We start from the raw sequence: 21,712 nt of genomic DNA on the forward strand, positions 1-21,712 counted from the left end.
CTACATTACATGCCAATTATTGTATTTAGCAGAAACTTTTGTCCAAAGCGACTTACAGAATGTTTCATTGCTTTGCTGAAATAGTTTTCTGTGCTGCTTTGCTATAAGCTGACTGGTGATGAGCTGTGTATTGTGTATTCGGTGATGACTTAGAGTGTGTGCAATGCACTAAGCAAGATACTTCAAAGTGTCTTGAGTGTGTCACACTTTGTCAGTACACATGACTGTGAGCACTGGTGGCAGGCACTAAACAGGTGAACGTGGACAGTCTCATGTCAATTGATATGCAAGTGATGATCACAGAGAGCATATCACAACATGCCACACATAACAGCAAGAGAGAGAGAAAAAAACAGATAGCTTTACCACAACATAACAAACACCAGTACATAACAGTCTCATAATATTAAACACCAAAGAAGGGAGAGCATTCACAACATTTGTCATATTGGTTGCTTCCTATCTTGCTCTTGCCAATCTCTTCTGAATCATTCAGAAAACATTTCTTCTCCTCTATTCTGCCACCAGACTAAGAGGAGCAATAGGCTCTCTTATCATACTGTGAGTATCTGAATGAGCAGCCCACAGAATAGTTTGGACCACCAAATCTAAAGCATATAAAGAATCTTACCTTGTTTCCCCAAGGCCAGATGAACTGTCAGCTCCCCTGAGGAGAAAATTGCAGTTAAATATTTTTCATAAATGTACAGCTGGGGATTTGATAGAAGCCAGTTTCACTTCCTGGACATATCACTCATCTTCAGTCTGTCAGTACATCACTTCTCTTAATCAGGCTGGATGGAACCTATTCATTCACTTAAAATGCACGCAGTACAGTGGATATCAAATAATAATTGTCATTGTGGCATGTAGAAGTGTTTGCCATTCTACAAAGTCCAGTACATCCTATCTGGGGTACTGCTGTGGTGCCCAGGGAGGAAGGTGACAACTTACTGTGTGGGGGCTCTCCTCTGGTAGTTTCTTGGGCCCTCCCTGTTCTATCAGGGCTTTATATTAATCTCAAGTCTGCACACTAAGCACTAAGGAGAAACCAAATTAGGCAGGGGACCTATATGGTTTTGACACATTAAAGGCAACCTTAAACATTCACAGGAGACCCCACAAGTCAATTAAGTGATGCTATTTCATACACATGCACGTGTGCACACACTCACACATAGACACACGCTCACAGAGACACACACACACACACAAACATCATGCTTTAGTCACCTCCACAAGATTTTGAGTTGGGTTCCATATTTCAATTTCTCCTGTAGAAGAATTTCTCCTGTAGGCCAATTACATTCATTAATTAATATATTATCATATAATAAAGCATGCAGTACTTATTTAATTTATATGTTCAGGAATTTGACAAAATATCTGAAGAACGTACATTACAGAAGTATGCCCTTGATATAAATAGATAATTTATATTATATATCCAAATATAAAATATATCAGCTATTCATTGATTGGCACTGGAATTTCTTTGGCTTTTATTGTGTGTTGGTCTGTGTTGGGCATAGCCAGACTATATATATGTTATATATAAAATATATATATCAAATATATCAAATTTATTTATTTAAAGTCAACTTTGCCACTCCCAAAAGAACTGATAACACAGACGTGATCAACTGTCTTACCTAGTTTAGCCAACGCTGTCTTTATTATCCTGCCAGGCACACTTTACAAATTAACCTTACGCTCAGGGGCATGTTGAAAAAAAAAGAGGTGTGGTCAGGCGCATGATCAAAAATTGCTATTTTGACACCACTATTTTGAATATGATAATGCCACAGACCAAGAAAAACCTAGTCTAAAGTCAAATGTGCAGAATTTCCCTGTTATTTTGAGAGTGTACAGTCAAGAACTTGTGATCTGTCTAGTGGCAAGATGTTAGCAACAAGTCCCTGTCAATGCAATGCAAAGACTGCTGGTATGCTTGGATGAATGTCCTTAGGAGTGTTATTCATACATTCGAATGCTTTTTTCAGGATATATTTTCATATATAACCTTATAATTATAAGTCAGTACTGAGAAAGTAAAGTGTAAGACTTTTTTGTCGCTGCCTATAACTTGAATTACTAGACAAGTAGGCCTACAGTGTCATGTGTACTCTGCTTGTCACACACATACACACACACACACATACACACACACACACACACACACACACAAATAAACACCTGTTTTAGCAAAACAAGCTTTGGCGAAATCCTGCTGTTTCATACACAGTTGCACATGCAAGCAGATTCCTTCTGCAGAGATGTGTTCACTTGTCATCATAATACCAAAGAACTGTGGTATAACGTGCTCCTTGCTCTTCAAGGAAACACCGTCAAACTATATTTGGACTACTGGACACACCCTAAATGCACTTCGCTTTAGACCATGCATTTTAGATCTGTGATCGTTCTAGATTTGTGTGGCATAGATGCTTAGTGTTCTCTTCATCATCAATCTAGAGCTCCCCCTACAGTCGCGATATATTTATATTTTACGGCGTTGTAAATAGCCTACTTCTAATGGCTTGTTCCCCCTGTGCACAATGAAAATGCTTTTGTTGTGGAGTAACAACAGGCAAAAACTCCAAAGAGCTATATCTACAGACGGTAATGTTTCACGATTCTTGCAGGATGTCTTCGGGTCGTCAATTCTTGAAGTTGCATTGCTGGTTCTCTCGGTAGCGACCCGCTAGGGCTATGGCTATACTAGGTGAACGATTCCCCTATTACAAGTTTGTTTACCATCAAATTGGCTTTGTATAGGTTATATTTAGGTAAAATGTTGCATAGTGTACCTTTAAATGATTTCACTTGTGTCACAGTTGAAAGTTTTATCTGTTTGTAAAGAGAAATTCAATAGGGTAACGATATATGTCAGCTTACTAAGTGCCCCATTGAAAGACTGATTAGGGAGAATAGCATGCACACCCGCTCACACAAACACACACACACACACACACACAAGCATTGCGGGTTGGCTAGAGTACAGCTGGTAAATGCATGACAACAATCCAGGGCCGGGAGGCATGCCATTACATGAAGGGGTCATTTGTTTTTTTTTACTTTTCTGTTTACGTTGCTCACACTCTAACTGCCTAGCCCACTGCGCAATGCCAATCTCTGTGACCCCTGAATCAACTCCTCTATCTCATTCAGAGTTTCAGGAATGAGCCCAGAGGGGCTTTTACAGTCTACAGATATTTGAAGTATTTCTAGTGTTGACTTTTAGAACATGCTTTCATGGCCCACTTCAGAATCTGAGATAAATCGTGTCATCATGCCAGTAGATTTTATTTTAATGGCCCATATTTGTTAACGGCTTCTGTCTATTGTAATTATTTTAACTGGCTAAACGCAAACAAAAGCAAATGATGTTGACAAAATATTCTCATTGCACTCACTCCTTAGCTCTTAAGATTTAATTACATTAATTAGGCAATATATTTTAAACAATATTAAAATATTGGAATGGAATGGATTCAGTGGAAACCAATGGCATTTTGATTTATTGTTCTCTATACCTCTCATGGTCTCCTCCTGAAACCTTGTGTCAGGATCCTGCTGGGACTGATTAACTTTGTGCCACCCTGGTGGCCATTTTGTACGTTGCCCTGTGTTGGTCTCGTCCAGTCCTCTGTCTTTCTGTTAAGTAGTCTGTGTATTTCTACCCCCATGTTCCTCTGTCTTTTGTCGGTTCGTCTCTCTGTTTGTCCTGTCGGAGTCCTGTCTGTTTGTAAGTACGTAAGCTTGTATTAGTACAATAAAATGTTTTTGTTTGAACTTCTGCCTGGAAGAGTCTTGCTCTTGGGCCCTCCTGCCATACCATGACACCTTGTCTTTATGTTTGTTTTTATGTCATCAGTATATGGTTACAAACACTATGCTGTATGTGTGAAAGCTGTATATCTAAGTTTGACATGTGGGCATTTCCGATATTCACTCTCAACAGCGCTGCCTAGAGCCATTGTTATACTAGTCTAATAACAATGCATAATAATGACTGCCACAGTTGGCTACCGCTTTCATAGTAATACCATATTTACTGTAACTTCTTCATGGTTGAAGTTTGAAGTTTGATGTACCATACTCCCGGAAACGTAACATTAAGGAAAGTGGCCTAAAGCTAGACTTTAAACAGTTGAGTTGTGAATGACTGATTTGGGCAGCTGCAGTAAATCCTAGCATGCCCCAGGGATTCCCCACATGGCTAACAAATTAAAAAGAATGAGCACCCTTAAGCCACCTGTTTCCCTTGAGCTGGGGCTGAACAGAATCAGGAAGCAGAAGGAGTATGAGTAATACCCAGACCACAAGTGGTAAGATCATTTCCCCTGGCTGTTTCACAACAGCCTCCTAGATAGGCTTGTAAGAATGAGAGAAAGTGAGACTGTTTAATTTAGGTCACATTCAACTACCTTTAATGATGCTTTGACTGAAGGGTGTTAAGAATGGGTTGCAGGCCTGTAAAATCCAAAATGTGTGCATATTACACATGTGAATGGTGTTGGTTCCTGTTTGTGTGTCTGACAAACACAAATCTAATGATCTAGATAATTATAATTATAATTGGGGGCAGCCGTGGCCTACTGGTTAGCGCTTCGGACTTGTAACTGGAGGGTTGCGTGATCGAGCCCCGACCAGTAGGCACGGCTGAAGTGCCCTTGAGCAAGGCACTTAACCCCTCATTGCTCCCCGAGCGCCGCTGTTGTTGCAGGCAGCTCACTGCGCTGGGATTAGTGTGTGCTTCCCCTCACTGTGTGTTTCAATAATTCACGGATTGGGATAAATGCAGACCAAATTTCCCTCACAGGATCAAAAGAGTATACTTACTTATACTTACATGTATAAGTATTTTGAATGTCACAAAAACAAAGACATTACTAACTGAAATGGTGTGCTTATGTCAAATCTGTATAAAATATGCTCTTCAGCAATAGTAGTTCAGTTGTGCTTTAATAAATGCCACAGGCCTTTGCAGGATAACTTGTAAGGTGATGAAAGTCACAGAATTGGCTATCATCCACCATGCAGATGTATGCAGAACTTTCAATCTCATTCTGATTATTATCAAAATTAGCTTTTAACATCTTTGTCAGGGAATCAGACTAAAATGCAAAATAACTAGATGTGTCAAATGCAAATGGAGCAGAGATTTCTTCTACAGCAATTTCACAACATTTTCACTCTGGCACTGATTGCTGGATGCTAGTTGATTGCTGGATGTTAGTTGATGCTGCATTTCATTCATACATCTACTGGATATGTGGGTCAATGACGTGACATGCAGATTTCTGTGTCCTAGTCCATTAGTTGGTTTAAAATAATTTTTCAATTATTTTTCAATTAAATAATTTTTCAATTATTCATAAGCATCTTTTTATTCTATAAAACCTGTATAATTTGAACATATTTTCTGTTTTTCATAAAAATTATATATATATCATGTTTTGTCATCTCAAACCCTCAAAATGTCAGGTGGCGCAACCATCCAAGCAAATTAACACTATGTGAAAAGTATTAAATATAGAATCTAAAAGGTAAGGAAATTAAAAATAAATATGGGGGTATAATTGTATTTTGTTTTATTTACTAGTTTACTAGCTCTTAAATTGTTTGGAAAATTGAAAAACAATAGGATATCTCAAATGTCAAGACGGTGCAACCACATTCATAAACCGTTTATTTGAATTGAAGAGGGGAAAGAGTAAACAGGATATGGCCTCAGCAAGAGTAAACAGGATATGGCCTCCCCAAGTGACCTTTACTGATGAGTGAAAAGGTAAAGATAAAAAAAAAATCGCTACTTTCTCTTCATAGCTGGACTTGTACAGTTTACATGTCAGGTGGTACAACCTATGTAAAACTAAGAAAAAGTTATTTTAATATGGAACTCTTTATTGTATTGGAACAATAAAATATATCCCAGGCCCTCCCTCCCCTTGGGGGCCTAGTAATCAGTACTGGTTTTTATCCCCAGTCCGACGCCCCTGCTTGACAATGACGAGTCCTAACCCTAACTTGTAGTTCATTAGACTCTCTTCCTAAGACTTCAGCTGTTGGAGATAAGAGAGAAACACTCAGAGAAATTGAAGTCAGTCTACCACAACCAACTGTGGCTCTTGCAGGAAGTAGTCTGAGACAAAGTAGGGGGGCAAAGGTCAAAGACAAGTTAAACAAGTAGTGCAACTCGCTACAGAGCCCACGGGGACCTGGGTTCGAGTCTGAACCGTCCCAGTCCCATCCCATCTCTCTCTCCCACTCGCTTCATGTCTGTTTCTTCACTGTCCTATCATAATACATGCAAAAATATATACTTTTAATGTATATACAGTATAAGTTCAAACTTAAGGTTAAAGGCTTACAGTGCCATGTTACGGGGCTGGTATAAGATGGTGATCACAATGACCAGCAGCAAGCGGCCAATTTTCTATTAGGGTTTACTTAAGCAATAAGCCCCTAGAGGCCGTAGGTTACACTCATTTAAGAACAGCTAAGGGGCGTTGTCAGGCATGACGTGCAAGCAGAGTGCCTAAAACCCCCCTTAGCTGTTTTAAAATCAGTGTAACTTACGGGCTCAAGTGGCTTATTGCTTTTCTAAAACAGTTACTAAGCATAGCATCAAGAAATGTAACAATTTATTCATAGATAATCATTCTTCCTCCAAGAAATATATTTCCTCTATCAGAATGATTGCCAAGCAACTTCGAGACACAGCTGCTCTAACTTTTGTATCAAGGTGTGGTAGCGCAGTAATATAGAACGAAATGCTGTCAAGGTGTATGTTTGTGCTGGATTTTACAACGCCATCAAATGTGATTCAGCCAATCATAATCAAGGACCGGAACTATCCATTTTAGAATATGGTTTACCAGTTTGTTATTTGCAGTGTGATGCCTGCCTAAGAGTGAAGTAGCTCAGTGGAAAGCCAAACATTGCAATGCCTGATGGCAGCCAGCTAGAATACAAGAGAGCCGATGCCTGATGGCAGCCAGCTAGTATACAAGCAGTGGTTAAAGTGGGATTTGGCAGGTGGGGGAACCCTAAAAACCAAAGTCTTTTTTGGCAAGTCCCTAAAATCGGCGGCCATATTGCAATGCCTATTGGGCACTTATCGGGCATCTATTTTGGCAGAAATGCGCGTGTGCAAGGCTTCACGAGTCACGACACCAACATTGCTCCAGCGGCGAGATCACAATACATGATTGGTGTAACCTGCGTTGTGTTGAACCTGCGCGATTCAGCCCTGCACACGCCCGGACTCGAACCCGCGAACAGCAGCACCTCGGATCGGGAGGCAAGCGCGCTAACAATTGAGCCAATAGCCCAGGCTACTGGCTCACATGCCAGCAGCATTCTTGAGGCGTCGGGGAGTGAGGTTTACCAACGTTCCACAAGCACAGCAAAGCTAGCTGGCATCCGTTACATTGGCACAATGTCTTCACAACACACCACATAATTGCCTTAATGTATTCACAACACACCACATGATTGGCTCAATGTATTCACGTGTCAACATTTTGCCGCGGAAGGGGTGGGATATGTGTAGACAAAAGTCTACACTAAACTAACTCTAACTCTACTCTAAACTGCCATATTGGCATAACAAACTAACCCCATGCATTTCTATGGGGGATTTTTTGAGTGCTGTGTCTCCTCATTAGAAAGTCTTTGGTGCAACGGGGGGAAAATGACTCACCGTTGGACAACATATTGAATATCGTGCTGTAGCAATACTTTTTGGACAAGAATTGCTAGCTTCTTGGTCACCTCTGTACACACGAAAAATTAACTCACCATTTATTTTAACAATATCATCGCGCTATATCGTTGGTATGAAAGAATATATTTATTATTAATTTATCTGAGGTGGCTGAACTGCACCCCCCCCCCACTTCAACCCCTGTATACAAAGGAGCCAATGCCTGATGGCAGCCAGCTAGTATACAAGGGAGCCAATGCCTGATGGCAGCCAGCTGGTATACAAGGGAGCCAATGCCTGATGGCAGCCAGCTAGTATACAAGGGCGCCAACTGTGGATAACTTTCCAGATGTCATGCTGCTAATGCTTCAATAAATCTTGGCCTGATGAGGTGAAGTGTGATGTGTCGCTTGGTAATAAAAATGTGAGTAGATTTTGTGGAGCTATGTGCTCCAGTTGGCAAGTAACAAGTGACCAGGGGGGAAAAGACATTTCTGAGTGTCTGCCAGGTAAGAGAAACAAATTTAGGTTTGGAACTGCAATTCATTTTTAACCCATTACTCTCCCTTGGTGACACCCAGAGAGATACCAGGATGAAGTAAATGACTTAACTGGGCAGTCAAGCTTCCAATAATCAGGCTTGCCAAATGGCAGAGATGATCTCAGATTCCTCTCAGAGACATTTAAGCTTCATTCATAAATGAATTTTCATTCATGGTTTTATGTATCTCCACAAGCTGGCAGAACTGACATGGGACCTGGATAAAAATACATTTAACAGGTTTGGTGGCAGAATGGAGGAAGAAGTATTTTGAGGGCTAGGCAGAGTTGGGAGGTAACCAGGACAGAGTCTTGCTCCTGTAAGCAGATAGGAACTTATATGAGTAGGCTCAAGACCTGGTAGAGAGAAAACAAGAATCTATAGAATTTCGACACTAAGCACTCGTGCAAAAAAATATTTCACACTCTAACCATATGTTAAGATTGATTAAATGTTTGTAGCTCCTGCCAATCTCTCCCTCTTTACTGACTCATATTACATTTTTGCCAGATAAACAAAGATTAGATAATGGGTGCGCTATCATGTATTGCATGAATATGAGTGAATGGATCCACCAGATTCTGTTGAAATAGTGATTACATTTTCCCAAGATTAAAAACATTCATTCACTATAAATTCAAATTCTTATCACAGCTTGCGCTGTCGTCAGGACGAGGTTTAAACGGCCCTCCACTTCGCGTCGGGGCCGTTTTACAACCTCGACCGTGCATTAACTTCTGTGAACAGACCACCATGTCGTCCATTATCCCTTACATCCTTGCCATTTAAATGTTCGCCTCCTAAACTGCTGTACTCTCAACCACTGTCATCGTTTGTAACAAGCCATATATTTCGTATTACTACTGCTGCCTTTGCTATTACAGGCAGATATCTCAATCGGGAAGAACTGGTTGGCTAAGCTTATCTGTAGCATGACAAATTAAAATATACAGTATATATTGTATTTCACTATGTACAGGACACGGCCGATTTGTGAAGTTGTAAATTAAATATTAAATATTATATAAAAATTAAAAAATGAAATAAATATTAAACATTATTGTCAATAAGTTAACTGCACATGGATTTAGCCTATAGTTCTAGAATAAAAAAAACTTTTTCAATGGAGATTTCCAATAAAGTTTTCTTGTACTGAAGTACTAGACTTAAACCTTGTATGACGGCACATTTATAAATGCATCGGCCTACATGAAAGGGTTGTGAAAAACTAAACATGTAAATTACTTTTTGACACCATAACACTACTTGTGATGATTTTCCTCACCAACCTCCTTGACAACTTTTGTTAAAGCCTTTTATTGTTTACAGTATATTACTGGTTTTCCAATATGGAAATGCCAATCTGTGAGTCTAATTTAAGACATGGTAACTACATACACATTTGGTAGAGTAGAGAGTGTCTAGCCTGTCTAGCATTTTCTGTAAAGTGCTTACTGTCTGTGGAAATTCTGAGCAAGGTACAAGATCACAGCAACTACCTCACCTTACTTCTTTTGTACTCATGTGGCAGTCATATAATCATACTTCCAACTTAGTGTTTCACTGTAGGGACAATGCATGATTCACATGGACATGTTGGACCCCATCTGGAACAAAATTGCAAGATTTGGCTAAAGAATATGAAAAATATGAAAAAGCCTTATATTGAATATCGGGAGCTCATTCTTTGGTCTGATGAGCCCAAGATAGATTAGCTCAATTCGGATGGGGTCCAGCATGTTTGGCGTGAACTTAGCCCAGACTCCCATGGGATAATGCTTTGCCCTGTCAGTGACTTCTGTGATGATATTGGGCTGCATGAGTGCAAAGGGTGCCAGATGAGGTGACATTTTCAGATGTCACCATTATTTGAACCTCAGTAATGAAAGGTGTTCTTACTTTTGTTGCATTGAATTCCTACTGCCTGATGATAAATCTGAACTGTTTTTCATCTTATATTTCCCATTTTATATTATTGAGAGAATACCCTACTGGTCAACTTAGAACTAGATGTACCGCAGAGCGGTACAAAATATGACCACCGCCCAGTCCGGCACATTTTTTCCACAAAAATAAGTCACGCTTGTCAAATTGTGTTCATTTCCTACTTTGTTCCTGCTTAGCTTCAGTAATTCAGCAAAGTCAGGGTATCTGCTGGTCTGGCTGCTGGCTAAAAACAAAAGGTGAAAGGCATATATGATTCTAACTGTCTCACTTAATTGCATTAAGCACACTCAATCCTCACTGGTATCTGCTAGACAACAAGTACCAAAACATGATTAGTTCATAGATTTCACATGTAAAATACATTACAACCCCACCCCCATCTTGCCTGTTCATAATTCTGAGAAATTGTTGAATTGTGTGCATGTGTGCGTGTACGTGTTTATGTGTGTGTGTGTGTGTGTGTGTGTGTGTGTGTGCATGCATGTGCTTGTGGGTGTGCCTGTGTGTGTGCATGTGCATGCATGCGTACATATATCTACTGTGTGTGTATGTGTCATATGTATGATTACTGTGAATGTATGTGTGTGTGTGAATATCTGTTTATGCACATGTGTGCATATGGAATTGGTTAACATGACCCCTGGAGGCAAACATATGCAACAAATTGGTCATCCTATCCTCTTAAGATATTCACAGAAAACTCTGTTGGTGTACGGTCACTATATGTACACATAAATGAATTTATTGTATGGCCCCCCATGAACGAAAGTTCACGAAACTTGACATGCATTCAGAGAGTGCCATAGTGATCCTACACTTTCAATTTCATGCAGTTTTGACCATGTCAGCCAGAGATATTGTGATTACAACACCTAATGTTTTGCTTTTTAATTATTAACTAGGTGGCGCTATACATGAATTGAGTGGTAATGGGATGGGTTGACATGGCCCCTTAAGACCAACATACACAAAAAAGGTGGTCCTCCTAGGCCCTACGGTTCTCGAAATATTCACAGAAAACTGTGTCCGGCCACCTACAGGCCAGTTGGTGTACAGTAACATAAATTAATTTATTATATGGCCCCCCATGAACGGAATTCCACGAAACTTGGCGTGCATTCAGAGGGTGTCATAATGATCCTACACTTCCAATTTCGTGCAGTTTTGACCATGTTAGGTCACAGATACTAAAGATATAGGTCAAAACTGCACAAAATTGAAATTGTAGGATCATTATGACACCCTCCGAATGCATGGCAAGTTTTGTGAACTTCTGTGAATATCTTGAGAACCGTAGGGCCTAGGATGACCAATTTTTTCTGTATGTTTGCCTACAGGGGTCATCTTAACCCATTCTATGTGCACACATGTGCATAAACAGATACACACGCACACACATACAGTACATTCACAGTAATCATATGTATGACACATACAAACACAGGCACATAACACACAAGCATGCACACACACACACACACCCACACACATAAACATAAACATGCACACATGCACACAAACACGCACACATGCACACAAGAATTTCTCAGAATTATGAACAGGCAAGATGGGGGTGGGGTTGTATAAAATGAATTTTACATGTGAAATCTATGAACTAATCATGTTTTGGTACTTGTTGTCTAGCAGATACCAGTGAGAATTGAATGTGGATAATGCAATTTAGTGAGACAGTTAAAATCATATAGGCCTTTCAGCGTGATTTATTTTTGTAGAAAAAATGTGCTGGACTGGGCGGCGGTCATATTTTGTACCGCTCTGCGGTACATCTAGTTTTAGTTGAGAATGATGACATATTATTGTCCCATTATGCATTTATACATACTGTAACTTGGACTAACTGTAACTATAACTTAAAAATAATTAAGTAAAAATACTCTGCTGGAAAATATTTCTTAAATCAATTATATGTCTTTGGCTGAGTCAGTCCACAGACCCACAAGACTCACACTGTTAAGTATAAGTGAACTATAATGATGGCTAGCACCTCCGAGCTATATTTGGTGTGATACATTTCTCATATGCCATATACAAGAGTCCACGAATCAATTAGTGGACACATTTGTTGGCAACACTCATTTAAGACACGAAGTTCCGTCAATCAGTTAGTGATTAAATTACAGTATACCTTTATTAGAAATTGATATTAGCACCTTTATTTAAACAGCTGATTGGATAATAAAGCCAAACAGAAGTAATATGAATTACAATAAACCATATTAGGGAATCACAACACTTACACAAGTCTTACACTATATATAAACACTGTGATAAATGTTGATACTTTTGGTGTGAAATGAAGGAATTAACTTTTGGCTATGAAGTGCCAGTAATGCTGGCCAAAGGTTAAAACAAACTTGATGCATCCTTCTCTTCTCTCCTCCTCCTCTGGGCAATCTTCACAACTATTTCAAGCTTGTTAAGGCCCAAGCACCGAATGGTGCAAAAGCCCGATTGTTTCTGTAAGCATTATTATTATTACATCACTGTTTGTTGGACATGATGATAATGATCATAACCATATGTAGGCCTACGAAATGGTAGTCTGGTCTAGCGTTGCCATCTGACGACAGAAAGAGTGGCTTTTTCACTGGTAATGGCTATAGTATCCTACTTTGAGACCGTTCATCAGATTAATTTCATTTTTGGGTGTGCATTAAGTGATGGGGGTCCTAATTCTATATTGTGAAGGAATCTTTGATAGGCTACATTTAAAAGAGTAGCCTTGAAAGTAGATGAATTTGGGTATGGCTCAACAGATTTGTTGATCTCTGCCCTCTGAAAATGTCCTTTGTTTGACATATTTTTGCTTAGATTTGTTAAAATATATCGAGACATAAACATTGTTCTAACTGTTGTAACGATTGATGGCGTCATAGCAATGTTTTGTAAGGTGCTCCACCGCACTGAAAAGTGGAGAGGATATCAGTCAGTCAGGCTATAAGGCAGGACAGTAGCAGCATACCTAACAGCATAAAGCAGTGATAACATTAGTGTTTAGTGTGTACGCCATTTTTACTGGAAAACAATAAAATAATACTCATTCTAAAAGTTGCCATGTGTCGTTATGTATTTACGTTATGTAGGCCTATTAACAACCAAGTCATACCCCCCACCACACTGAAAAGTTGAAAATGTATAAAGGCCTATTCACACCAAGAACGATAACGATAACTATGAATAAATATTGTGTTAATATAAATGACAACGTTCACACATAAACTATAACAATAACCACATTCAACAATATCGTTGGGGATCACTTTAGAGCGATTTTCAGAACGATAAAAAGCTAGCCAATCAGAACCTATCAAATTTTAACCGTCACATTCATTAACACAAGGAGAGATTTTGTTTCAGTGTGAACGCTTTTATCGTTTTGGTTATCGTTATGGTTATCGTTCTTGGTGTGAATGGGCAGGCAAAAGTGGCCCAAATCTGATTTTTTGAGCCGTCAAATGACCAGGTCAGACTTCTTCAGAAGTAGTGTGAACACTCAAATCTTGCCGATCTGATTTTTTCAAATCAGATTTAGACCACTTCCGTAGCTTATGCGGGTCGGTTCGGAAACGCAAACAGTTCACACTGGAATCTGATATAGGCCAAGGCCACATTTTAAAAGGTAATGTGAACAGCCAAACAAAGAATCGTATCTGAGCAAAAAATCCGAATTGAGCATTAAGACTTGCTGTGTGAACGTAGCCTAAAAATTGGGGGTTGGGGGTTAACCCCTTAAATGATAACTTTTGGCACATTTTGTCAAGAAATGGACAGATTGGCAGAAATATGACATAACCATCAACAGATTTTCACACATAGCGTAACCTGGTATTTAATTGAGGGGCTCCATTCAGACATCTGGGGTGGAGAACATAGAAGCGACTTCATGCAGAGGCTTGGGGCCCAGTAGGCCCATTCAGTAATCCATCCCTGCTTGGGAAGGGCTATTTTAGCTTAGTGTTGCTTTCAGCTCTCTCCCACTGACCTCAAAGGAAAGGGACATCCTAGTGAAAGGGTGCCTCCTAGTGGCGGACGGTGGCAGAGCATAGCATCACAGCAAAAGGCCTACCTTGGAGATGTGTGCATTCAACAGTTCTAAATAAAATGACATCTCCAGGCATCCATACAAGCAATGAATTAAAAAAAACTGTAAACAACTAAGAAATACCTCTCAACTATAATGAAATCATGCTAGATAAATAGTTTTGTTTCTGAAAACTCCTGTGTATTTTGTTGCATTTCTAAAAGTTTGTTGTGGATTGTTGTTATGTTATTTTGTTAAAAGGTTATAAACACATTTCCCAGCCACACATTTGTGCAGCATCACTCAAGCAGTAGCGCAGGCCATAAAGCCTTTAAGAAGTGTTGTGAGGAGCCATTCATTTGTTCAGCTGGCATTTCATTTGATTTAAGTCCACATTTTCTTCAGTGCACAGTGAGAGCAAACCCGAACCCCTGTCACGTTTGAAAATAGTAGACTTAAACCCTTGTCTCGCATGATATAAGCCAGGCCTGCTCCCGTTACATATCTCCTCTGGTTTAACGGTGATGAATTGATATTCCGCTGACAAGGTTATTAGAGTAGGATCGCCAGGCGCCGTTAATCTTGAGTTGACTATTTCAGCAGCACACGCTACCCAGTGCCACTGGGCAGCCCCCCCATGGATGGGGGATCTCGCACTATTTTAGACAGTCTCAAACATGGCCATGAAGTGCGGCTAGTCTTGAGTTTCACTGGCCGTGGAAACTTGTCTACAGCTTGACATCTTCTTGACATCAGATGTGCCTCGGCATTTGTCAAGTGATCTCAGCCAAGGAACATTGCGCAGGAAATCTCATCATCCGCAGTTGGGAAAGTCACTGCATGGCCTCTTTGGGAACGTCCCAGTGCCTAAATCCAGGACGGCCACTTTAGAAGTTTGAAACTGCTTGCGCAAATTGAATAAGGAGAAGCATCTCTTCCCTGAAACTTGAGTCAGTTCATCTGTGGTCAAATGTATGAGGCTAAAGTGACACCCTCTTAGATTTTTTGCAACAGGATTAACCATTTAAAATCCTCAACATTGACTGAATTCTGCAGAATGATTGGCATTTAGGCAGTACAGCTAGTTACATGTGACAGAAGATCTAGAAAATACTAAACAAAATCCCAAATTTAACTTGGAACATGACATGGATCTCAAAGATAGAACATTTTACATTTTACATCATAAGCTTTGTATTAGCATGGATAAATTATAGAATATTTTCTTTGACTTAATGAAACATGGGATCAATACATGACATGTTGCATTTCAACCTTTGTTCATCTCTGAAATTGTAAAAAAAAAATGTATGGATTAATTGGATTGAAATTGATAAATTGTAAGGATTAAAGCATTGTTATACTGTTTACAAATCCTAGTGCTGCTTTTGGTAAATCTATTTTAGCAAATGATCAGTGTGTACAAGGAAAATGACACCCCAGATGAGTTGTTGTCCATACCCTGCGTACTATGTTACTGAAGGGAAAGGCCTGATCCTGTTAGTACTGTATATCACTATCAGGATCATTCTTTTACCAGATGTCCATTCCAACACACCTATAGCATTGGAAGCATTGGACAAATATCTAAAAATGAACAGTGACCAGTTGTCATTAAATTAATCATTAAATAAACAAACAAACAAAACATGAATAATGATGTTTCAAGAAGTTTTAAAGCACTTACCCTGATTGTGAAACTACCCATTAGACCAGGGGTGTCAAACTCATATTTGGGCCGGATTTGTTGGAATGAGGGCTGTCATTGTCATGGTCATTATAATTTTTCTGCATGGGTATCAGAGTGTTGTTTAATTATATCACTTATGACCAAACAAGTACACAATAATGTACTGCTGTCATATGCTGCTCTTTCTCTCTTGAAATGCCCTACTTCCATGTTAGTTTTTCTGCCTCTTCCTTCCTGAGAATGGGTTGTAGTGCTAGGTTTAATCAATGTATCATATCATTGATATAATAACACATTGTTGAAGACAACTGGATGTGAATATATTTTTTTCTAGTTTTCCCTTTCTACCCAAAACATCTGGGGCGTATGAAACCTGCTGGCAGGCCTGATCTGGCCCCCGGGCCTTTGACTGTTTGACTCCCCTGCATTAGAAATTTAAGGTGTTATTGCTTAGCCATGCTTTCTTTTAGTTTTTAGTTTTTATTCATTTTACACACATAGATAGTTACTCAGTAACTCTTTCCTTTTATTCATGTATTCATGTAATTTTACTGTTAATTTATTTACCTCACTGAAAAGCACACTGGTTTATTTGACCTGAATTAATTTCTATAAAATCCTATTTGCTGCAAAAACACACCCCTTTCAAAGGTAACATTTCTTAGAATATAAAGATGGTTGCCACTGAACAGCATATGTTATAAGCATTTGGAGCTGAGGGGAAAGTATGGTCACACTTCTGTATATGGCTTGGGCCACATTTAGCACGGTACAGGACACTTTGTGCATGTGTAGTCCAATCTTTGTGTGTGCTATTTTTACCAAAATCGTGGAAGAATGTTTTATTTTCGGCCCCTTGGGGGTCTTGGTGATCTTGGTGGCCACATTTATCCTTTAATTGGATAAACCTTCTGCATACCTGTGCATGCACAATGTAGTGATTTATTTGGGAACTGTTTGTAAGGCCTACTACTGGGAAGAGGGTAGCCAGATCAAGCCATCTGTTTTTGTTGCAGCTGTCAAGAATGGCGCTTTGCTGCTGCCGCACCACCGCCAAGCCTGACACAGAAAATTCTCACAATATCACATTGCATCCTGGATGCCGAAACCGCGCGTCTTTATTTTTTTTAACTACAACAATCTCTTTTTGTCAGTTAGAAATGCAATAAATTGATTGTATACAGTATGCATGATAATAACATCCATCCAGCAATTATATAATCACTCCTTATTGAGGTTGACGCTGATGTTGACACTGGTGGTGGGTTACTTGAAATACTAGAGTGGGGTGCTAGGTGTCATGAGAAGCTGGGGCTAGGTGAGGTGAGAACTCTAAATATACATCTGTTTCTGTGCAAAGGGGCTGACTCCCTACACACACTAGTCTGTGGAGCCACAGTGCCCCCTGCAGGCAGAAAATTAAAAATTCAGACTTCAGCATAGTTCACATGCCCGTTTTAAGGGCAAACTCATAAAACTATGGGAGGCCCATAAAGATTTCAGTAATAGATGTATTTATGATCTGTGTGCTGAAGGAAAATAGCAGTATCTACACAAAATAAATTAATTAAACGGATCATAACATTTCTGTTACTTTGTAATTTAGTAAAATTCATGTAGTTTTAACTATTGGCCATGCACTTTTAGTGATATGAAATAACTTTATTTGTGACTGACGCGGAAAGAACCTCTTCCTGGTTGAATACAAGTGAGAGCAAGTGATTGCATGCTGCCTTTGTGTTCTCTATTCATGTTTGTCTATCTCCCCCCACAGTACATGAGAAAAATGTGTTCTGCTCATCCTCTCTGTTTATGAGGCCTGCTGCTGGGAAGAGGGCCAGGTCAAGCCATCTGTTTTTGTTGCAGCTGTCAAGAATGGCGCTTTGCTGCTGCCGCACCACTGCCAAGTCTGACACAATAAAATTCTCACAATATCACATTGCATCCTGGATGCCGGAACCACGCGTCTTTATTGTTTTTTAGCACAACAATCTCTTTTTGTCAGTTAGAAATGCAATAAATGTATTATATAGGGTGTCATACAATATAATAATATCTTCATCAATTATATAATCACTCCTTACTGAGGTTGACACTGATGTTGACACTGGTGGTGGGTTACTTGAAATACTAGAGTGGGGTACTAGGTGTCATGAGAAGCTGGGGGGAGGTGAGGTGAGAACTCTAAATATACATCTGTTTCTGTGGAAAGGGGCTGACTCCCTACACACACTAGTCTGTGGAGCCACAGTGCCCCCTGCAGGCAGAAAATTAAAAATTCAGACTTCAGCATAATTCACAGGCCAGGTTTAAGAGCAAACACATAAAACTATGGGAGGCCCATAAAGATTTCAGTAATAGATGTATTTATGATCTGTGTACCAAAGGAAAATAGCAGTATCTACAGAGAATAAATTAATTAAACGGATCAAAACATTTCTGTTACTTTGTAATTTAGTAAAATTCATATGCAGTTTTAACTAATGGCCATGCACTTTTAGTGATTTGAAATAACTTCATTTGTGATTGACACAGAAAGAACCTCTTCCTGGTTGAATACAAGTGAGAGCAAGTGATTTCATGCTGCCTTTTCTGGCTCGATTCATGGTTGTCTATCTCCCCACACAGGAGGTGAGAGAAATGTTTTCTGCTCATCCTCTCTCTTTTTCTTGTCTGGTTTCATTTGTGGTTGTCTACTGCCCCCTATGGACCTGAGAGAAATGCTTTCTGCTCATTCTCTCACTTACTCTTTTTTTTTTCTTGTCTGGTTTGTTTGGTTGTTGTCTACCGCCCCCTACTGGACCTGAGAGAAATGTTTTGTGCGAATTCTCTCACATACTCTCCCTTTTTCTTACTCTTTCACTCTCCTTTTCACTTTATTTCTTTCACTCTTTCTCTCGAAATCCATGAGTAGACCAACAGCTGTTTTCCCCCTCAGCAAGTGAAAGGTGTTTTTTTTGTGGAGAATCTGACAACCTTTAGTCACACAGGCCTTTGCTTCAGAGTCTAAGCTTTGATGTTGATTTTCTGTGAGATCAGCTTGGTCAGCTGTCTTTCATTGACCCCTTAATGACCCCTGGTGCAGTTCACTTTGTTAATCAGTGATGGTTATTTTGATTTCCATGAGAAAATACCCTATTTTAGGCAGTCAGTCTTATGTTTTCTTTGTCCTTCAGAATGAAGGATTTGGTCACTGTGAGGTTCATGTCCTCTAAATACTTCCATTGTCTGGCTAAACCGAATTCCAAATACTAATCTGTGGAGAAAGTTTGAATAGCTGTAAGTCTTTATAAGTGCTCACTTGTAGAAATTGCAATACAATCTACAGAATCTCACATACATCACTCAATGCTTGCGCTGTTGTAGCTGTAATAAAGTTATTGTTGTAAAATATATGAGATCTTCAAAATGAGATATTCAAAGCATTTATTCATTATACTACACATATAAAGCTTTATGTGTCATAAGTGTGATAGGCTGTGTGTGTGTGTGTGTGTAGAAAGAGAGTCAGAGGGGGAGAGAGTCATAGAAAATGAAGAGTGTAGGCAGGACTGTGATCTACTGCTGCAGCATCTGAATAGGGATGACAATTTCTTCTACATGTCTGGTGCCAGAGGCTGGCAGTGGTGCTTCTACGGAGAGCACACCCCCTGGTGACACGGAGCAGACAATGTTCTCTGTGTCCACTTCAGCTGGCAGTCTGACAATACATACCAGAGATGGCATATGATGACATATGGCAAATTAAAAAATACAGTGCAATCAGTCATTCAACAGAATGTTCCTTACATAACACATGATAATTAAATCCTTGTTTGATGTGCATGGGTCTGTTTTGCAGTCTGTTGTGAGAAACACACACACACACACACACACACACACACACACACACACACACACACACACACACACTTGCTTGTTCTACTGTACATATCAAACCATATCTGCTGACTTAATGCTTAATCAGCTTGTCCAAAATACGGATTAATTGTTACACACACAATATTTAGAACATAAATGTCATAAATCAATACAATGATCACACAGATTAAATTCAGTCATTACGAAGAGAGCTGGTTCGATCAACACTTACCTGTATTTCCTATTGAAGCTCCGTGAGACCAGCCCATGTGCGTCTTGCCTCTCCTCATGTTTACCTTCAACATCAGGGATATATTCATATCATTATGCGACAGAAAAGTGAATAAAAAAGCTCCACAAAGTAGAATATTACCCATGGCTTTTAGACCACCATGCCATGAAAATATCTTCAGTACCTGTTATTTCTAGGTAGCCGTCCTTCGTCCTGACTGTGATGTCCTCAGGGGTAAACTGATTGATGTCCAGAGACACTCTCCAGGTCCCTTGGCCAATGACCAGTTCTGAGGTTCCCTCAGTTACTTGTGACTGAGCCCTGGTGCTCGGGTGCGATCCTGGAGGAGATATGACAGGAGCGTGTCTGTACCCAGGCCAGGAGGTCGCCGCTAGCCTCTTCTGCGCCCACTCCAGCCAGTTTAGATCCCTCTCGTCCAGGAAAGGTGGAAACTCGAGGTCTCTGTTGAAGAGACGGCTCGGCATCGTCCAGTCGTGGAATGGGTCCCCGCGCAGAAAAAGAGGACGCGGCATCATCTTGTTTTGGTCATCCATGGCTCAACTTGGTGAGAAACAATGAAATATGTCCCTGTTTTTTTCCGTGTCTTGACTTGAAATAGAATGACTGTCTGAGAGAGCCTGCACAATGTGGTAGATTTTCTTTACAAAAGCCACATCACCAGAGACATGCCCAGAAAATATTTCAACTCATGAAAGCTTCATGCAACTGCAAGACAGCCTGCACAGCCTTTATAAGAGCTCCTCGATTCATACCACAGCTTATTAAGCGGAAAAGAATTATTAGCTGACAATTGCCTTATAGCCCAGGCAGAGCTTTCACTTCACTGTTACCCAGGCAAAATGACGCTAATTATTTATATTAATAGTCTTAAAGGGGAAATGTCAAATAGTTGGTGGGTGACTGCAGTCACAGTAGCGACAGTGTTGTTTGTTGATGACCTCTGCAGTCCTGTCACATCCTAGTGCTCTTTGTCTCGCCATGGCAACCACCCCTTGGCATTGGTGGGGTGGTTGTACTGTAGTCGTGGTGAGGTGGGGTGGGTGTGGGGTTTTGGAACAGAATGTCTATTGCTCTCTGGAAAGACTGACCTATTGGTCTTTGTGCGAAAACAATATGCCCTTAGTGCTCCACCAAATGTAGAATGTAACATCTATTGCGTTTGCAGCTCTTTTGTGGAAGAAATACATTATCATCTGCACTTAAGATGTTAAGATGGAAAGCCGACTGATGTGCCCAGATGCAGCCAAAAAAATATTGTCTGGTATGTCTTTTAAACTTATTGATGCCTTTTCATTACATACTGTATGTATTTGTTTTAAGTTGTTCTATAATATCTAAAATATTACGAATGTATATTTTAGTTCTACATGTGTTGTGTTTCATAGGAAAACGTGTTTACCCAGACCTGCTTAGCTTTTGATTCAGCCATGTCCGACAACAACATAAATCAAAGTGAGGCATATATCATGCCACACAAAGGCAGGCCACCCTCCACGCCAACTGAGCCAGTAGGAACGACCAATGCTTACAAAACCAGGGGACATTCATTCTTGCTACACTTGATCTGGCCAAGGGCTGAGAATCAAAACCAGGGAGCACAGCTGCAAAAACAAAAACAAACGAGTAAACAGAAAATCAACCATTTCAGTGGACAAACGTACAGT

The 21,712-nt window shown here is 39.9% G+C and overlaps 1 protein-coding gene across 2 annotated transcripts; it reads right to left on the reverse strand.

The window, feature by feature from the left end:
• Positions 1–19,346: 19,346 nt before the first annotated feature.
• Positions 19,347–21,627, reverse strand: LOC125304340 (heat shock protein beta-1-like). 2 transcript variants are annotated; one of them, XM_048258523.1, is made up of 4 exons: positions 20,212–21,627; positions 20,028–20,091; positions 19,724–19,776; positions 19,347–19,634 (listed from the first exon to the last, which is right to left on the reverse strand). In XM_048258523.1, the coding sequence occupies exons 1-4, from the start codon at positions 20,579–20,581 to the stop codon at positions 19,567–19,569; spliced, it is 555 nt and encodes a 184-aa protein (XP_048114480.1). In that variant the 5' UTR covers positions 20,582–21,627; the 3' UTR covers positions 19,347–19,566. The 2 variants fall into 2 exon arrangements, with proteins under 2 accessions (XP_048114480.1, XP_048114479.1); XM_048258522.1 differs by lacking the exon at positions 19,724–19,776.
• Between the last annotated feature and the right edge of the window lie 85 nt (positions 21,628–21,712).

The sequence above is a fragment of the Alosa alosa genome, chromosome 12 (genome assembly GCF_017589495.1).
Source record: "Alosa alosa isolate M-15738 ecotype Scorff River chromosome 12, AALO_Geno_1.1, whole genome shotgun sequence".
Lineage (NCBI taxonomy): Eukaryota > Metazoa > Chordata > Actinopteri > Clupeiformes > Clupeidae > Alosa > Alosa alosa.

What these genes read in the sequence shown, in the direction of transcription:
- LOC125304340 (XM_048258522.1), bottom strand. Translation starts at nt 20,581, where the DNA reads ATGGATGACCAAAACAAGATGATGCCGCGTCCTCTTTTTCTGCGCGGG. An exon ending in CGGCTACCTAGAAATAACAG is followed by an intron (nt 20,092 to 20,211) that starts GTACTGAAGATA and finishes CTGATGTTGAAG; the next exon opens with GTAAACATGAGGAGAGGCAA. An exon ending in AGCTTCAATAGGAAATACAG is followed by an intron (nt 19,635 to 20,027) that starts GTAAGTGTTGAT and finishes ATGTATTGTCAG; the next exon opens with ACTGCCAGCTGAAGTGGACA.